The 20326-nt window shown below is 33.9% G+C and overlaps 1 protein-coding gene across 2 annotated transcripts in view; it reads right to left on the minus strand.

The window, feature by feature from the left end:
• Nucleotides 1-434: 434 nt before the first annotated feature.
• Nucleotides 435-20326, minus strand: part of ELMOD2 (ELMO domain containing 2) — a 31543-nt gene continuing 11651 nt past the window's right edge. For both annotated transcript variants that reach the window (XM_064383858.1, XM_064383857.1), the window contains exons 4-9: nt 17610-17707; nt 15872-16001; nt 13417-13550; nt 11086-11154; nt 10151-10284; nt 435-3954 (exon numbers count right to left, since the gene is read on the minus strand). In XM_064383858.1, the coding sequence (XP_064239928.1) occupies nt 3809-3954; nt 10151-10284; nt 11086-11154; nt 13417-13550; nt 15872-16001; nt 17610-17707 (711 nt within the window). In that variant the 3' untranslated portion in view covers nt 435-3808. The remainder of the gene's footprint in view (nt 3955-10150; nt 10285-11085; nt 11155-13416; nt 13551-15871; nt 16002-17609; nt 17708-20326) is intronic.

Genomic DNA, 20326 nt, shown 5'->3' on the forward strand with positions numbered 1-20326 from the left:
TCAAAATAAGATGTACCCCTCCCCTGCCACACACAGAGAAATGCTATGCAGCTGTAAAAAGAAAAAGAATGACATATTAATATAAAAATAGATCCATTTTATGATGGATAATAGAACTTTTATGTAAAGTTAAGTATAAAACTGCAGTCTAGCATGAATTATTCCTACTCTTTGTAAGAACAGGTGAGTGGAGGTGGTGGCTTCTTTTTAAATAAAGGAACTTTTCCATCTCATAACCACTTGTTTCTCATTCAATATTGTAAAGAGGTAATTAGCAGTTAAAAAGTCAAGAAAATAAAAACTTTTTTCTGTATATTCTTATTTACTTATAGCAACATGGTAAGAAAAATAAGAAAAATATTTAATGAGCATTAATGACTTACATTAGGGATGGACAATATGGAAAGAAAGAAGTATCAACAGAAAGGCTTACAACAATTTCAATATGTTTTTTATTTGCTTACTTAACATTCCAAACAAAATGACATTTTACACTATTGCTTTTACTTAAGAACTCAACTGCCTTATCCAAAGTAAACAAAAATCCCAATTCCTTTAAGTATCCAAGTGGTACTTTTTCCCCCAGAGAAAGCTACTGCTTAAATATTTTTTAAATACTTTAACAGAAACATAGAATTGTCCTGTAATAGAAAGATAGTAGTTGGGTCTCACCTGTACTACATTTAAAACTTTTCTCATTAAAAATTGAATATAGAAAAAAAACCAAAACACCTTCAGTCATGATTCCTCTCATATTTTTAACAATTCCACTAATCTTCATTAAAAATTGCTTTTGTAGAGAGGTGTATAAATATGAAAATGGAAAATAAGCCTCCCCACACCTGTTCAGAGAGAAGTGGGTTAGAGCATTTATCCTGAGAAAAAAGCTGCTAGTCCCCATTATTTCAAGAAGGATAATAAACATTATGGCCCTCCAAGTCAAACCTCCTATCTTCTGTACCACAATCATGTGTAACCTTTTCTGTTCTGGCTACAAGCATCTACTTTTCACACTCATGGGATGCTTCTCCTTTGAGCAAATCTTTGATGAAGTTGTATCTACTGAATGTTCTCAAAGGGGAGAAAGAGTGCATGAGTAATTATAACATTGGAACAAAAGTGAAGAATACACATATTTTCACATAGAAAAAATACTTACAAATCCAAGTAGCTCCTAAAAATAGGACAAAAATCAGATGGACATTTTTTTAAGAAAAAGATTGTTTTCTAAACTATAAATGGTGCCAGGAAGACACTGATTTTTATATCTAGCTACATCACTGTATTTATGTACAAAGAGAGGTTGGTATAGCTTCATCGATACCCCCCGATTTCTCCCATTTCTTTAAAGATTGTCTTTGAGACCCTATTAAAACCGTAACTATTAAATTTATAGACTATTCCAGTCACTGGCACACTCTCTTCAACCTGGCACATACAAAAATTCATTTCAACATTTATTTACTTTTTTGATGCTAAAACAAACATAATTTTTAGGCTACTTGAACGCCATAATATTCTATCACTACTATGGCATTTTACTAATTGTTACAGAAATAGGTAAGATTCTAAATATGGATTTTAAGACTACATAAAATTCCAACTACATACGTCAAAAGGGAAAGTAGGAAGGCAGACACAATTTTTCTTTTCATGTATCTCACTATCATGAGTCTGAAGGCTCATGCTTGCATTCTAATTTACAACTGACATTGGTGACATTTTGCTTGGTTTCTAGACTCAAATCCTAAAATTTGTTAGTGGCTTTTAGATCAATTTGCTGTAAAACTATCTGAAATGCTTGCGGATTATTTTAAGTCAAGATCAGAATGTTACCTATAATGTACAAATTGAGGTGGATTTAAAGAATATATTATTGCATAAACTTTATAATGATATTTTCTTAACATCATCATAGTTTTTCTTCCTAGAAGGGAAAAAACTTAATCATTTAAAAATTTCCCCTTCCATACTTGAAGCATTTTTAAGTATACTGGCAAAGGTTTAAATCAGTTCAAGCTCTCAGCTGCTGAAAGATCAAAATACAAAGAAAAGCATTTTCAGCACAAACATCAAAAGATGAACAGAATTACTTTCCATGTAATAGTGAACACCTTAATACAATGAACCTGCCAGGATTTTGTGACAATAAAGCATGAAAATATTTTTAAAAAATTAAGTGAAGATATTCCCAAAGTTGAGACGTCTCCTACAAGAAACCAATTTTCAAATTCCTGTAATACTGAAAAGCTAAATTGCCACTACTATATTAAAGTGAACCAAATTTTTAAAATAGTTTTACCTTATTGAAAAACTAATTTTAATGCATGCACTTTAAATGTATATGCTATACAACACTGCATCGTATTTTCCAAGTGGATATGTCTTACCACTCTTCTCTTTGACAAGTTTGAAAGAGAGAGGTCTGTTAACAGACATGAGCAAATACTTAAAAAGTCTCAGGTCTTGCTCTATCACATACGAGCTAGTCCTTTTAACACTTGATATATACCACATTAGGGTGTGCTAAATATCATCATGTTTTAGATCAAATTATGTCTTTAAAAGGTTGGCTCCTGTAGGATTCAAGGATAACTTGAACTTTCCTGTCTTTAAACCTTAGTTTTGCTATCAGTACAAATGTGTAAAACACACAAGAAGAAATCATTCCCGTAAGAATCTCATCACTATGTAATCCTTGACAGCACTTGCTGCCCTCCTGAGATTTTAAGAGAATAAAACTATATAAAATGCACAGTCGTCATGTCATCTTCATGCTACTTTAGTATTCCACAGACCGTTAACATAAAGTTCATACATGGTTATCAAAAAACACCATGGAGTCAAAGAGAAGCAAGAGTTAACAGTAAGTCAAATAAACCAATGATGTTTAACTGAGATTTTTTTTAAAACTTAAGTTTTCTTAAGTTTCAAAGACAGTTTTATTTAAATAGAAACTGTCTTTAATACTTTTTGTCTTTTATATAATCAAGACTTTCTTGGCAAATAATCTCTTTTCATAAACATACATAAGTAGAGAAGCCTCATAAAAGGCTTCACACCAAACACTAATGTTCTTTTCTACAACTGATAAAAAGCAAATACTGAAGATGAGAAAATGCCTTTAAGCTTTCAAATAACACTGTGGCATTTTAAAGTGTGTTATTTAAAAACAAAAAAGCTGGTCACCAATACTGTCATTCTCTCATCACTTATGCTCAATAATCACAGAAACCCAAAAGGAGGCCATGATTCTTTATTCTCTCTGCCATATCTCTGCTCTATTTGCTGCTAATGAAGCAACGTTATGACATGTAATTAAGATGCAAAGAAAACCATAAACACTCTTGCTGTTAATTAACCTAGAAATAAAATCAGACAAAGAAAATTAAAAACAGCCATTTCCAAACTAAAAACCAAAAAAACTTAAAGAACTTTGAAAAAGATACCAACTTGATCCTGCAACACATAAAAATGAAAACTGATTTTACACATTTTAATCAACCAATTTAATACAAATACCTGATTTATACTTTTACACCAACGGGCTAAGTCCCAAGTTCCAAACTGTAGTTTGCATGACTCTACAGAGGGAATCTTTGGAAGGATAAGGTACCTTTGGAGAACAGTGTATAAGTAACTGTAAACATACACTGATTGTCCACTAGCTTTCTTAAATAGAATTTCTGAAATATTTTTGTAGGAAATTATATATAAGAGTGTAAATTGATCAGATAATTTCTATTACAACATATAAATTCTGCTGAATGTGCAAAATGTGGTAGAAATAGAAGATGCAGTGGATGATTTATACTTTTAAAGTAAGTGCTACATTACAATCCAGTAAAAGTCCTTTAATCTTTTCATGAAACTTCTCTCTATATAAGTTGAAATACATAATGCTTTCTGGTTCTTCTTCAAACCAAAACTTGTCAAATTCATAGACAAGATAACCTGCAGTTAAAGAAAAACAAAACATATAGTCCTCAATATTGAAATCACATTCATACCATCTCATTTTTATAAAGTATATAACCATCCTTTAAATCCCATATTAGAATAATCAAAAGTAATCTCAAGACTATTGGAGGCCTGAGGGACTTAATAAGAAATTTTTCCAGATGTTCAAAATAAACAGCAATTTCAATAAACGATTTAGTGTACATTTACTCTTTGTCTCAAAAATCAACAACATCCCTCTAGTTTATAAGATGTAGTACTTTCAGCCAGGAGCAGTGACTCATGCCTGAACTTTCCGCACTTTCAGAGGCTGAGGTGGGCAGATCGCTTGAGCCCAGGAGTTAAGAGACCAGCCTGGACAACATGGTGAAACCCCATCTCTGCAAAAAAATACAAAAATTAGCCAGGAATGGTGGCATGCACCTGTAGTCCCAGTTATTTGGGAGGCTGAGGTGAAAGAATCACTTGAGACCAGGAGGTCAGGGCTTTAGTGAGCTGTGATTACATCACTGCACTCTAGAGCCTGGGTGACAGTGAGACTTTATCTCAAAAAAAAAAAAAAAAAAAAAAAAGATGTAGTACTTTCAAAAGATACCTTGAGAAAAGTTTCCTGAGAAACCCCTGAAGCACAAAAATAAAAGTAATGAGAAAATGTTGGATGAGGCTAAAGTGTAGGAAAGCTATTTCCTACTCGATCTCTAAATCTAAGAGTTATTTCTACTTTTTTTCAACGAACTATCAGCATCTTTTCTTTTAAAAAAAAAATACATCCCCTCCAAATCGGCTTAATATTTTTCGTTTTCAATATCCTCATTATGGTTGCCAAATTAACCTCCAAAATGTTAAAAGCATTTCATGAAACTGAACTTGTTAATATATACGCACACACATATATATAAGCTTAAATATGAACTTAAAGCCACCCAACATCAAAATATCAATCAACAAGTACATAAACAATGTGTAGCATATAATGAAATATTGCTCAGCAATAAAAATAAATGAACTGGGCCGGGCGTGGTGGCTCAAGCCTGTAATCCCAGCACTTTGGGAGGCCGAGGCGGGTGGATCACGAGGTCAAGAGATCGAGACCATCCTGGTCAACATAGTGAAACCCCGTCTCTACTAAAAATACAAAAAATTAGCTGGGCATGGTGGCACGTGCCTGTAATCCCAGCTACTCAGGAGGCTGAGGCAGGAGAATTGCCTGAACCCAGGAGGCGGAGGTTGCGGTGAGCCGAGATCGCGCCATTGCACTCCAGCCTGGGTAACAAGAGCGAAACTCCGTCTCAAAAAAAAAAAAAAAAATGAACTAGTCAATTTAAAAAATTAATTAAAAGAGCTATTAATACACACAACAAATCATGCAGAAATAAAGCAGACAAAAATAAGTAAAGACTGCATGGTTCCACTGAAATACAATTCTAGAAAATAAATACAAACTCATTTATAGTGACAAAAAGATTGTGGTTGCCTAGGATGGTACCAGGAGGGCCAAGAGGCATAGATTACCAAGGAGCACATAAAAACTCTCAGGGATGATGACTATATTCACCATTTGGATCATGGGGATGGCTTCACAGGTGTATACAGATATTAAAACTTACCAAATCATACATGTTTATCAGACATGTGTAGTTTATCATGTCATATATGTGCAGTTTATCATGTACTTTAATAAACTGTTAAAAAGTAAAAAAACAAAATAAAACCATCCAGTCCTACTTTGTATGCAATCAAATGTACTTACTGAATTATTTTTTAAAATATTTCTACAGTGTTCATTAAATGCTCACATGTTGTCAGAGCAGCCCTAGGATACAAGTACTATGTTGTTATTCCCATCTACCAAAGCAGAAACAGAGGTGCAGAGAAGTTAAATGGTGTGCCCAAATTACACAGTTTGTAAGTGGTCTCTGTTGCAAAAGCCAATGGCTTTATACGAAAGGGTGGCTAGACTATCATGATTGCCTACTATGAAAAAAATGGAAACGTCATTTTAATAATATTGGTCATAAAGTAAACATTAATGGTTAAAAACATCATATTCCAACACTGAAATATCAGTTCAAAAGAAAGCAAGTTTAAGAAAGATTTTTGGATTATTCTCGATATATTATAAAACAGATTTTGGTCAACCATGATATACAAGTAAAATCAAGGAATGAACTCTGGAGAAATACCATCTGCTATCTCTATACCCCATACACGGTTAGGGATGTACAATGAATACATTTAGAGATTAACATTCTGTACAGTATGATAAGGCAGATAGCTATCCAAATTTTATGGCCATACCATTTGTTTTAGTATTTCTGGTTATTAGGTTTTAGATATTTACCATTCTTATGTCCTTTAAATTGGTTTTTCATTACTGTCAGTAATGTGGCCCATTCGAATGACTACATGGGCCTGGAACAAACTGCTCAAGTTAAAGCACTAGGAACTTCTTGCTTCAGAGTGAGGTTGTTGGTCTATAATATAAACCAGTGTCAGAGAAAGACTAACTTGAAGAACGCAGACTATAATAGCTAAGGTGATTTAATGAGACATCAGGAAACCACAGGAAAAAATACTGAAACTCTAGGAAACTGGCAGGCTATCCTTGGCACAAGACTGCCAAAGCTTTGCAAAAAGTGATAGAAAAGATCTGTTTTCCATGATGTACATATTTTTTCCTTTTGAGTCCAGATGTTTGGAACACTTAGACTCTGAGAAATTACCACACAAAATGTCTAAACCTGAAATTCCCTGCATGTATCTACTACAGAGGTTAGGGATAAGAAAACCATAGGAAGGGGGATTAATAAGCACGTAACTTTGCATGAGGGATCTTACTGGGGTGATACAAATGTTCTAAAAGGGGATTATGATGATGGCTACACAATTTAGTTCATTAAAATTCATTTAAGTGTAGATTTAAAATGGGTAAATTCTATGGTATATAAATTATACCTCAATAAAGTTGTTATTAAGGCATAACTTTTTTGTTATACAAACTTGAGGTGTTACTATTTTTTCTGGAACCAACAAACCAGAAGTCCAGGTAAAACTGTGACCCTACAAAACTAGAATGGAGACATGCTAGACAGGAATATGCAGAAGACAGAGGTCCTGAAATCCTGAGCCCTCCTGCTGAACTAGTGGTTACTTTCCAGAATCATGGCAGATACCTGCTCAGTTGAGATATACAAGATGACAATGGAGCTGAGAAGCTAAACTAACAGTATTTCCAGCCCTTCCTACAAAGGATGCATTAAAACAAATGCAGAGAGGTCAAAGGAAAAGGGGGAGATGAAGGCAGATTGCAGGGAAACAAAAAATGTGGAAACTAATCTCTTAACTGTTCTTTCTTCTGGAGAGAAACTATGACCTTGGAACTAATTTTTCCAAACTAATTGAGCCCACTCCTCTAACAAAAAAAAGTATGTACATTCAAAAGACAAGGTTTCAAATTATTATTCTAGTTGGAATAGGTTCCTCCTAAGAAGAAAAGCAGAACCTTACTTAAGATGTAAAACTTCCAATGGTAATGGGTATAAAAATCAATTTTCTGGGAAACTTCTGCTTAAAAGTACATAGGTATATGTGAATGTGCATTTTAGTGTCTCAAAAAAAGTGAAAACTATAAGCTTCACTGTTTTCAGAATGATCTACAGCTCTTATAGACGTCACAGCTGACGGAAGGCTACTGAAAATGTTCCCCAATGACTTTTCTACCTCAGATATGACACTTTAATATCCTTCCTGTAGAGGAGCCAGCCCAGATGGTGTGAGGCTGCTGAAGAGCAACAGTTCCCACAGATCCTCAAGTGTCCCAGTCTTTAGGGGAAAAATACTGCACAGAGGTCATTTTGCACTGCTTTCTAACTTACCACTCTCCTGTATATATTGAGATATGGGAAACTGCTTAACTGTTTTGGGAGTTTTTAAATTTTTTTAAATATATATATTTATGTTCAATAGGTAGCTACTGAACAGGGGATATAGTTCGTTAAAAAAAAAAAAAATCAGAGGCAAGTTAGCAAAGTCCCAGCAACAACACTTTGGAATGATAAAGGAAAGCATCTCATGCCTGCTAGAAATCTTCAGTACACTTGGGTAGAATCATCAATGCTGTCCTTAGGGACCTGAAACCTGGCCCGCCATTTAAAAACATGTTGCACTGGCTCCTACTTTGTGTAAACATCCCATATGATTCTTTACCCTTGTCCATTAAGGGAGAAAAAGGATCTAGACATACAGTGCTGGGGTTAAAGTAGAGGTTGTGCTTAAGATACACATTTTGGCATTTAATGCACATTTGGCATTTCAAGCAAGGGTATCACTTAGGAAAAATATGAGGGCTAAAGAGATGAGTGGGCACAGGGCTGGGCTCTGAGGTGCTCCTACATCTAATAAGGCAGTGGGTGTCTGCAGGAATTCCTGTGGGGCAGGAGAAAATCCAGGAGAATGAGGCATCAGAAAAGTCATGATAATAACCTGTGGTCATTTATGCCCAGTGCCACTAAAGGGATTAAATAACATGAAGAAAAAACACGGCAATTGTATTAGGGAGCAAAAAAAAAAGGTGTCTGAGAAAAATCAGTGTCGTCAGAGTCGTGGAGAGAGAAATCAAATTGGAATTCGATAAAAACTGGAGATGAAGAAATGTAAAGTAGCACTTATTTAAAAGTTTCTTAAAGAAAAAGCAGAGAAATGAAGTAGTATCTGGAGGTGGACACTGCACTAGGGGGAAGTTTTGATTCTGAAGATGACAGCTCCTCACTGAATGCAGTGACCCTGATTTTCTGCTATATCCCCAGGGCCCAGAACAATAACTGACATACAGTAAATGAATAATGAATGGAAGGTACAGAGGCAGGTGTGTAGTCTGACTGATTAGTAATGAAGAGAGAAATGGCTAATTGAAAGAACAAAGTCTCTGGTAAGAATTCCCAGAGAAGAGCACGCCTAAACTGAGATTTGGAAGATGAGAAGGCATCACCTGGAAACAACAGAGGGAGCTGGAATAGTGTTCCAGGCTAAGTGAATGTCACTTGCAAAAGCATAGAGTCAAAACAGAGCATAATACATGTGAGCAACTAAAAGAAGATGGGGATGCCTCCAGTACAGACTTTGTGGGGGTGAGAGAGGGAATAGTATATGGCAAAAGATGAGTCTGAAGAGGTTATCAAGGTTCAGATTATGCAGGGCCTTATAATGGGAATCCTTTGAAGAATTTTTGGCAGTAGAGTAAAATGACTGAATTTTCATTTTAAATAACTATACTTTCAATGTGGAGAAGAAATAGAAGAGCGTTACCGTAAACAGACAGCTAAAAGCTGTAACAGTAACCTAGTAACAAAGGCCTGATACTGTGCAGTTACAATGGGAATGGAAAGAAACATACAACCACAAGAGAAAGTTAAGATGAAGACAAAACTGGAATTAGGGTGTAAGTAAAGGCAGGAAAGCTTCTGTGAAAAAGAGACATGAATGATACTTTCAACAATGGAGATGAAGAAATCATGATTTGGCCACCTATTATCTAAGTCATTCCTTATACGCTACCAACATGCAAACGACATTCTAAAACCACAAAAAGATCAAGAAAAGTAGTGGGTGAAGACAAACTAGATTTGAAATATTCGCTTCTGAACAATAGCTTCAGAAGTTGGATTCACTCAATTAAACCTTCAGTATTCAAATATTATTACTAAAAATGAATGGAATAGAGAGAGTAAGGACAGCTTTAGGAACAGTTACTAAGTACCCTTAACTTACCACAAGAAAATCTGGCCTTGAAATTCAAGTTAGGGGGAAGTGAAAAGTTCCTCTAAATTAAATTTCCTTCCAAAAATAATAAAATAATCTGCAAATGGTCTGTCCTTAACAGCATCTGAGAGGGAAAATTCATTTTGTAGTTAGCTGGAAAATGAATGCCTAAAGAAAAATTACATGAATCTTAGATTTGTCTACATGTGAAATACTGCCTTTTATAATCAGCAAATATAAAAACTGAAGCACAGAATACTCTTGGGGACTCAACTTCCACTATTTTCTTGTTTTTCAAAGATCCTAAGTAATAAAATGATAAACATAAGTTACATACGTCATAGAGACAATAGATTAAAATATATATTATACTTTCCTACCAGTTTAAGAATTATCTTAGAAAGATCTAGTTTTAACTTATTTTAATACTCACAATAAAACTGATGAAAGTGTTCCATTGTTGGTATACCAGGAACAAAGTTATAGAGATGAAACTTCAAAGCTTCACTCTTCAATAAGCTATAAGCCATCTCTGTAAGATTGATTCCAACTATTGCATAAGAATACCTATGTCAGAAACATTACCAGTTATACCAGCTAGCCAAATAACTCATAAAATAAATTTAAAATTATGCAAGGTATTAATATAAATTGATTTTGTTTCAGGTTTAACACAGTATTGATTTTATGATAATCTCTACATAGTAAGAAAAATATACTAGAAAGAATTTAACTTTTTTGCTTTTTAAAGCCTGTTGATTTTTCTGGATATAATCTAAGAAATAAAAATAATGCTGTGTTCACATGATATCTAAAATTAAAATTCTTAAATAAAAAAGAGGTGGGGGAGACTACATACCCCAAATCTCAATGATTTCTAAAATATGCTGGACAATCTGATATCTTCTTCTCCATTACCATGGTATTTTTATGATCTAACATTGTTACTATGCTTTTTCAAAGATTAGATACCATCAGAATACTTAAAAAAATAACGATAAGGCTAATAAAACCACATCAGTTTGCATTTCACTTTACAATTTTCAAAGCTATTTCCCCGTTTTCCTACTCCTTTTCCAAACTATTTCCTCTTCCTATCTTCAAACCTAGTTCTCAAAAAGATTTTATAAGGGCCCTTATCTCCACTGTATAGATAAACTATATCTTGTGATAAAAATATACTGAAATACATACAAAATTGGTTTACAATCACATTTTTCCTTAAAAAAAATGTATCATGTAATATCCTTTATAAAGTTATTAAAATACCTCATTTTAAGAAATACCTTGATATATCTTCAAATTCATTAAATCATCTAATCATTGTAAATGCAAGAGATTATGGGTTCTTTAATATACTCAGCTTACCCTAATTTTGGATGATTTGAACGGGAAAGAATCTGATGAGCTTCACTAGTGTAATTTTCACTGAAATACCTAAAAAGTTTAAGAAAAATAATCAAACTAATATACACCATTCAAATGTATGATATCTAGAACCAATTTAAAAATCTACCGTCAAAATGATAATCCCAGTGCTGCCATGACCATCCTGCTGTCTATCTCAAATCACTTCAGTGATTCACAAATGCTTCTGAATCAAAACTTCCCAAGCTATCAGGCCTATCTCGTAAAGAATACAGGTTGTTGACATGACTATACAGTATTTTAACAAATAGGTAACATAAAAAGAGACTATCTTAAAAAAAAAACAAAAAACTAGAGTTCTTTTTATTTCTTTGCTTGTTCTCTTTCTATAAAAGAGTCAATATGTACCTGTTAGGACACTCTTCCTTTTACTTAGGGTTCATTTCTTCTACTACAATTTAAGACTGTATTGTTTAGTGCCATTTTCAGTGCAATCAGAAGGGAGTCAACAATCTTTTTGCAATGAGAAGCCTCCTTCATCAATCATATAACTAAAATACTAACTATAAACATAAGTATTAGTAGTACAAGAGAGATGTATATGAAACTATCTGTTTTTAGGCACATACATCCTTTTGGCCTGTAACAAATCTGTTTAATCTTTGGATCACCTCAGAATGACAGACACACACAAACATGCTCATGTGAGGATAAAAAGAATAAAAAATAAATTTCCATGATTTATTTACATTTTAGAGGACATAACCCTTGAAATTCATAAAGCATAGAAATTTCTAATTAACTCTTCCCTCTTTATTCTTTTATAGAGTATTAATAGTCACTTCCATATTTCTTCACTGGCTCTAATTTTCAACCCATTACACCAGGGGCTAACTTAGAAGTCCATAAATCAATGATAATTTATGAATGAAGGGGAATCCAAATCTTACATTATACACAACTTTTTCTGTGTATACATTTTCTGAGAGAGTGTATACAAAGCTTTCATCAGATTCCCTATGGGATCTGTAAACATCAAAACAGTTTAAAAAGTCTTGCTGAATGCAGTGCTTTCCTAAGTACTCTAATTTTCCTACTTTATCCCTAGTTGACTCTAAAATGTCTTAACTAATTATATTTCATTTTTGTAATAATTTAGCATTACATATTAATAGTCAAACTACTCTTAAAATATTCAATCTGTAAGATAGAACAATTTTTAATTTCCTTCCTGAATTTAGTTAACCTCTACCTTAACAGTATCAAATGGTGAAAAATACACATCTATATACAATAAGAAAAACCATGAACATCAACCTAATTTAGCCAATTTCAGGATTTTTTTCACAGTAAGAATTATCCAAACTTTAATAGGCTAGCCTTCGCATTCTAGACATTTTATAGTCTATAAATCACAATTTCATGAACAGACCCAAATGCTACAATTTGTACATTTGCATATCATTATAGGAGGAAATTAATCTTCCAGGTTATCTTCTAGAATAGTTTTGGCTATCAATTGTGATTTGAGTTACATATTTGGGGATTTCATACATTGTAGCTAATCATAAGTATTAAAGAAGATAAAGGAGAGAAAGTTCTATACGTATAAAGTCAGGAATGTAGGTAGATCAGTTGTCACAGGTGGTGAAGAACATACAATGAAGAGACTTTATTATCACCTTACCTGGTTATATTTCGGAAAATAGAATCACAGAGCCCAGAGAGAAAAAGCAAGTAGATAAAGGCAGTAGGAGTATACATAATTCTTTAAAAGGTATCAGAATGGAAATTAGAAAGAAAAAGGAGAGGAAAGCATTGGTAAGTAAAGAAATCACACACACAAGTATATTTCCACGAATGTCTTTTTTTTTTTTTTTTTTTAAAGACAGGGTCTTGCTTTGTCACCCACGCTGCAGTATAGTGGCACAATCATGACTCACTGTAACCTTCAATTCCTGAGTGTGGGCAATCCTTCTGCCTCAGCCACCCAAGAAGGTGGACTACAGGCAAATGCCACCACACCTGGCTAATTATTTTTGTAGAGAGACGGTCTCACTATATTGCTCAGACTGGTCTCGAACTTCTGGCCTCAAGTGATCCTCTGGCCTCAGACTCACAAAGTGCTGGGATTACAGGCATGAGCCACTATGACTGGCCTCCAATATCTTCATATTGTTGCCAACAACATTAGCAAATACTTCTAGCATTGTAGTTATTAAAATTCAGAGATCGTATGAATCAACTAGATCACTTCTTATTAGAAGTAACTAGATCAGAGATTACATGTAATTTCATTTAGGGATGAAAAGAAAGTCTACTTTCACTTACACAAGATTGATTAATCCAAGTATGCCCATGCCTCTGAAGTCTGTCTTGGGATCATCACCCTGGAAACCAATTTCAGCCCACTGCTTGGAGATTCTAGCCTTTAACTTCTTCGTGGGCATTAGAAGATTCCAAAGCTGTACAAACATATTTCCATTATTAAGACATTTTCCTTCTCATAGCTTATAACTAGTAATTCAATGCTATCAAATAACTTCTGTAGATAAATCATAGGTTAAACAAAGACTTTATCTAGAACATTTTTCAATTATCCTAAAACATGCAGCACATTTATTACAATTAATAAGACTGGTATAAACAATAGATTTTGAAAAGATCACAAATAATTCACAAAAATCTGAAACAATGACGTGTCTATTTACTAATTAATACAGATATGCCCGGAACTGGTAAACTGCTTGCTTGAGAAAAACATGGTATTTTAGGAACTTAGCCCTTGCTTCAGATACTGTATAAATAGGCTGTATTATAATGGGTGGGTTATTAGTCCCTAATCAGAATGATAATAGGTCTAAGACAGAAGGGCATGAAGAAATTATAGCATTCCAACTTGTTTAATAAGCTTTCAGTTAAAAAAAATATGATTTGGTTTTAAAGAAATATCTTTAAGGACGAGGATTTGAGAATAGCTATAAAATATTACATACCAACAAACTAATCAATGCAAAATAAAGAAAACTCATTGTCTAAATTCAATATCACAAGCCATCAAATGAAAGAAACTTACAGAAGTTGACTAAAAATGGTTTGTGAAAACTTGCAAAACAGAAATACTTGCATTTTTTCCCATTTCATCACCATTTCAGGCATTGTTGAATAAAGACCCCTAATGAAAGGAGTATTCTGTTACCTAAAATAAAATGAAGACTTGTGACCTTGCCTTAAAACGGGGTCAGGATTCTGGGTCTGAAGCAAATCCAATCATTAGATTAGATTTACTTGGTCACCACTTTTATTACCAACACGTGTGACTTGCTTATATTAGCATCTCTCCATGAATTCTGCAAGGAGTTTGATTATGCCACTGATAAGGCCTCAATGATGTGGTGAGAGCCACAGTGTAGAATCACTAGTATCGAAAATTTAATACGCATGAATATTGAATTTCTGGGTTCCATTCCTGGAGATTCTAATTTTGTAAGCATAAAGTGAAACTTTGGAATCCATATATTAAACACTAGTTAACTCCAGTAAAGGTGGTCCCTGGACTACACCTAAAGAAGACGGATTACATAGCTCTTTACCCAGGAAGACTGCTGAGTATGTGTAGTATAGAACTGAATTTCACCATGAAGCACCAAGGTAAAATTCCCTAGACTAGAAGGTTAGGACTTGTACTTTTTCCCAAAAAAGGATAGGTATTGTGTAGCAAGGGCCTAACATTAAGGGAAAAATGATGACAATGGAGACAGAAATAGTTAATCCTCAGTGCCAGGTACTATTTTAAACACTTTAAATATAAAAACTCAATCCATATGATAACCCTTTGAAATACATATTTGTATTGTCCTCATTTAACAAAATGTACTTTTCCTGGGGAAAAAAAAAGCTTTATTGTTTTTAAACTTGTGTCTCTTACTGTTACTTAGATAGCATCAAAGTTTCTTTCCATAGTACTTTTCGTTATAATAAACTCCTAATTCTAAATGCAATGTGCTATTTTCTTTATCCATTTTAAAATAAAATTGGAATAGGTGTAGAGGATGGGCAGGAGATTCATCTCTGTTCCAGGCCCTACCATTCTAGTACTAACGGAAATTGCTTCATCTCCCTGGTCCTTAGAATCTTCATCTCTCAAATGAAGGGACTAATCTAGATAATCTGTAAAGCTTACTCTAGGTCTATTACTCTTTAATTTTGGCACCTCGTTGGCCTTATGCATTTATACTTTAGAAAAAATAGAAAAATTCTAAGTAAATAATTTTTACTTTCTTAAAGTTTAAATCTATTGTGGCATTACTTAGCAATTAACATTCCATAAGTCCCAAAAGATTGGATGTAATAATCTGAAAACGGATACACACATTTGCAATTTGTAAGTAGCTGAAAATGACTAACTTATATAAGCAATTTGTATAAAAAGTAGGAGGAAAAATCTGAAACTTGTGGACATGTACTTTTTGGTTGAAAAGATCTCTATAGATTTTTATTTCAGAATTTAAAACATCAAAATAAAATTTATTTGAATATATTTATTCCCATAAATATATATTCATTATATATTTATAATAATGCTTATCAGAAAATTACAAAAATAGCTAACTAAAAATCTTTCCATATCAATGAAATCCAGTGTAATAAAATTCTCTAAGGGCAAAGAAACTATATAAGCCTAGGTATACAAGCCTCTAGAATTTGCACAGAGACTTTAGTTAGCTAAAGCCTGATATATTTTTCTAGTGTTCAACAATTCCACATAAAGAAAACAGAAATTTACCTTCATGAGTAGCTCTTCATGTTGTAGGTTGTCAGAATCATATGGCCTTTTCCTCACACTTTCAACATCCAAAAAGAGCTGTTTATAACCAGTTATCTGCAGTAAGCACATCTTCATGCAGATTTTAAAACTAAAAATGATAAAATTAATTTTTAAAAAGCATACCTTCTTATCACAATAAAGTAATGTCTTTCATAGATTGTGGTTTGTATGTCTATTTAGAAAGCATTTCCTGGCTTTCAGTTTAAAACAAGATCCACCAAAAGCCTCCTTAAACACAAAACATTGTGCAAAGTATTGCATAGGATACAAGGCTCTAGAAAGAAGGCAAGACATGGTATGAATGGCAAACTTCACAACTGTAAGGATTTGTGAAGGATTTTCTCTTCATGTCTTCTCTGGGCAATTCTATACATTCCTAAATCTTTATTGCCAGATACCACCAGTAGACTTAATTTTCCAAGTATATATAAAACAAATAGCTCCACAGCAGGTTATCTCAGCTCTAAATACAACTGCTTATCTTCCCTAATGAAACATGCTCCTTCTTTAGTCTCTAAATCTATTAATGACATTGCTAACCATTAGTTCCCCAAGCTACAACACTCCAAGTTCTGACCTGCCTCTCTCCATCAACAACGTGTCAAAAGATCCCCACACCCCGATCCTTTCTAGCTCTGAAATGTCCTTCAAAGCAATCCTCATATCACTCTTTCTCCTACTGTATTTATGCTTTTGTCATTTCTTGCCTGAATGACTCAAGTTTCCTATTCTTTATTTCTTCTGCCAGCCTCTCACATCATCAAATCTACTCTCCATCTTCCTAAAATACCTATCTAAAAATGTAGCTTGTTTTTGCTTAAAAACCAGAGAACAACATCTACATCCTTCAGTATGGCATACAAGACTCTGCAATGTATCAATCTAGCATTTCAATCATTTCTCCAGCCACTACTCTGTTCATATTCAATGCTCCAGCTACAAATGACTCTGTATCATTCTAGATACAAAGGTATTAATATTTCTATGTCTCTGTGCCTTGCTGGCACTGTTCCCCTACCCATTCATTAAGGTCCAGTTTAAATGCCATCTCTGTATGGAACTACCCTCACAGCTCCCTCCTAGACCCTTCCTCATCTCAGCTGAAATAAATTGTTCCTTCCTCTATATTCACATAGAAAATTCTGAATGAAAGAAATAATGTGAAATACTATGTCAACATAGCAGCACTGAGAACACAGAAATAGAATAAGTCCTCTTCTAATGGAATTTAAAATTTACAGGGGGAAGGAAAAGAGTTAATCAATGACTATAGTAAAATGGGTTAAATGGTATGATAGCACTGTGAGATGCCACAGCAAGGCACCTAACTCAGAATGGAGGAGCCTGGGAGGATCTTACTAGAGGAGAATATAGGAACTGTATTTCAAACGACATAGTAGCCAAAGTTATTAACCTGGGAAAGTCATGGTAAGACACCTTGAAGAAGGCAGATGATATAGTGGCATTAGTACTGGATTGGAACCAAGAGATACAGGTTCTAATTCTAATTCTATCACTGCCCTCTCTGGATCTCGACTGCTTATCTTGTGAAGTGACAGCACTGAATCAGATCATCTCACTGAATCAGATCATCTCCACAAACCCTTCAGGTCTAAAGTGTTACAGCAGTGTGTGATCTCTACACCTCACAGGCTATAAATGCATAATAAAAAAGAATAATGTAAAAACAGCACACCTGGCATCCTTCTCAGGGTTAATATTCTTTTCCTTCATAATATCTTCTACACATCTGTCCACTTCATTCTGAACAACACATGTCGCCTTCTGTAAAACCTATTTGTGTGAAAGAAAGCCAAATGAGAAAAATTCTTTATAGCTGAAAAAGAAGTAAGTTTTGAGGCATTTTATCAACCTTACAAAGTTGACATTAAAATGCAAAACAAACTCAGTTTGTTTCAACCAGCTTATTTCAAATTTTCTCTAGGGCTAAACTCATATAGATACAGTTTTATAATTAAAAAAACAGCAACATGATGTATCAGAGGAAGCCTTCCTCAACTGAGTCAACAGGTTCTAAGCTGATGAGTTCTTAGCAAATGGGCTGACACCAGTGTGTTTATGAAGCAGATATATTAATTACATAATAAAATGTTAAAAAATCTTGAATGTATAAGTTTAAAAAATTAAATGAAGAAAAGAGTTAAATCTCATAATCTTGTTTCCAGAGATCACCACTGGTAACAAACATTGACAAAACCAAAATCAGATCAAATTTGAAAACTGTAGGAATTTACTGGGCATACTGAAGAACAGTTCACAAACTGAGACTTCAAATCAAAACTGGTAAGACAAATAAAAATAGAGGTCTTAGTTTAGATACACCCCAAGACGAGAGAGAGAGAGAGAGAAAGAGAGAGAGAGAGAGAGAGAGAGAGAGAGAGAGAGAGATTGAGATTGAGATTTCCCCAGAGAAAAGTAAAAGGTGAAAAGAAAATAGTCAAAGATCTATGAATAGCAATCCATAAAGATATAAATATGGTCAACAAAGTCTAGTTTGTCCAATCCTGAGATAAGAGGGGTACAGGAAGTGTACTGAAGCTTAAATACCAGCGCTGGTAAAAGGACTACCTTCACCATAGGTAGTCCTTCACCATACCTTTTGCATGTATTACAACTCCTAAAATGTTAAAAATCCAGTTCAATGTCACCTCCTCTGTGAAGTCTTCCCCAGCTCTAGAGTTACCTACTTCCTTTTACAGTGATACTTCAGTTAGAGAGTACTTACCACACCATATTTTGTTTCTCTATGTTCTCTACCAGCATTTGTCTCTCTTATTTAGTCTTATATCTTGAGCGTCTAGCATAGCACAGTACTGATTATATGCTCAAATCTTGGTTAAATATATTATGAATAAATGACTGATTGAATGAACTTGCCCAAAGCATACATAAATCTAGCGCAGACTTAAGATGCGAAACCACATCTAGTTTCCAAGCAAATACTCTTTTCTATATATACTATTCCATTACTTTTTTAAAAAATTGATTTATAATTTAAATACAGTGAAAGGCACAGATGTTTGATCCATTTTAACAAATACATATATCCAGATAATCCACATTCCTACTAAGATACGGAACATTTCTATCATCCCAGAAAGTTCCTTTATGCCCCTTTTCGATCAATTCTTCCTTCAAGAAGCAACCACTGTTCTGATTTCTATCATCATAGCTTAGCTATGTGCACATAAATGGAATCCAAGTATGTTCTCTTTTGTGTCTGGCTTTTGTTTAATATAATGTTTCTAGAATTCATCCACTTTCTTATTCATATTCACATTCTTTCTCTTATCTGTAATTTGTCCCTTTTAATTGTTGAGTTGTATTGCATGAATACACCTCAATTTGCTTATTCATTCTCCTGGTGCTAGAAATTTGCATTGTTCCCAGTTTGGGGCTATTGTGAATAAAGCTATTATGAACATTCTCTGTTATACTTTTGGTAAATATATTTTTTCATTTCTTAGACATCTAAGAGCGAAACTACTAAGATATAGGGCAATATGTGTTTAACTTTCAATAAAATTGCCAAAACTACTTTCTAAAGTGACATCATCTTATACTCCAACTGGTGTTTACATCATCAGTGTCATTAGTCTGTTTAGGTAATTTCATTACCCCATTCTAGGAGATATGTAGTATCCTCTCATTGTGATTTTAATTTGCATTTCCCTGATGACTAATAATGTTGAACACTATTCCAAGTGTGTATACACACACTCACACACACATACATATGCACCTTTGTCAAGTGACTGTTGAAGGCTCTTGCCCATTAAAAATTCTGTTGCCTTTTTATTACTGAGTTATAAAAGTTCTTTACTAGATACAAGTCCCTTATCAGATATATATGCTGCAAATATGTTCTCAGGCTGTGGCCTGCTTATTCCTTTTCTTAAAGGTATCTTTAATAAGCAGTTTTATTTTGATGAAGTTTAACTTTCCAATTTTTTTTAAGTGGTAGCATAACCCAAGGTGGAAGATATTCTCCTACGCTTGCTTTCAGAAACTTTAAAGTTTTAGTTTAAAGATAAGTCTAACATCCATATTAAATTAGTTTTCATGTATGGTGAGAGATTGAAGTTGAGGTTCATTTTTTCCCTCATATATATCCAGTTGTTACCAACACTGTTTGTTGAAAAGATTTCTTCTCCTCATTGAATTGCTTTGATACCATTGTTAAAAACTATACAACATCTTAGGTGTGGTCAATTTCTGTTCTCTCATCTGTTATATTCACCTTTTGACTGGAAAGTCTTAAAGTCAGGTAGTGGGGGTCCTTTTAGAAGATTATTTGGGCTATTCTAGGTCCCTTCCATTTCTTTATGAACTTTAGAACTAGCTTTTCAGAACTTCAAAAGTAATCTGCAGGGGTTTTTACTAGAACTGCAT

Source organism: Aotus nancymaae, unplaced genomic scaffold, assembly GCF_030222135.1.
Source record: "Aotus nancymaae isolate 86718 unplaced genomic scaffold, 86718_ANA_hifiasm-v0.15.2.pri h1tg000033l, whole genome shotgun sequence".
Lineage (NCBI taxonomy): Eukaryota > Metazoa > Chordata > Mammalia > Primates > Aotidae > Aotus > Aotus nancymaae.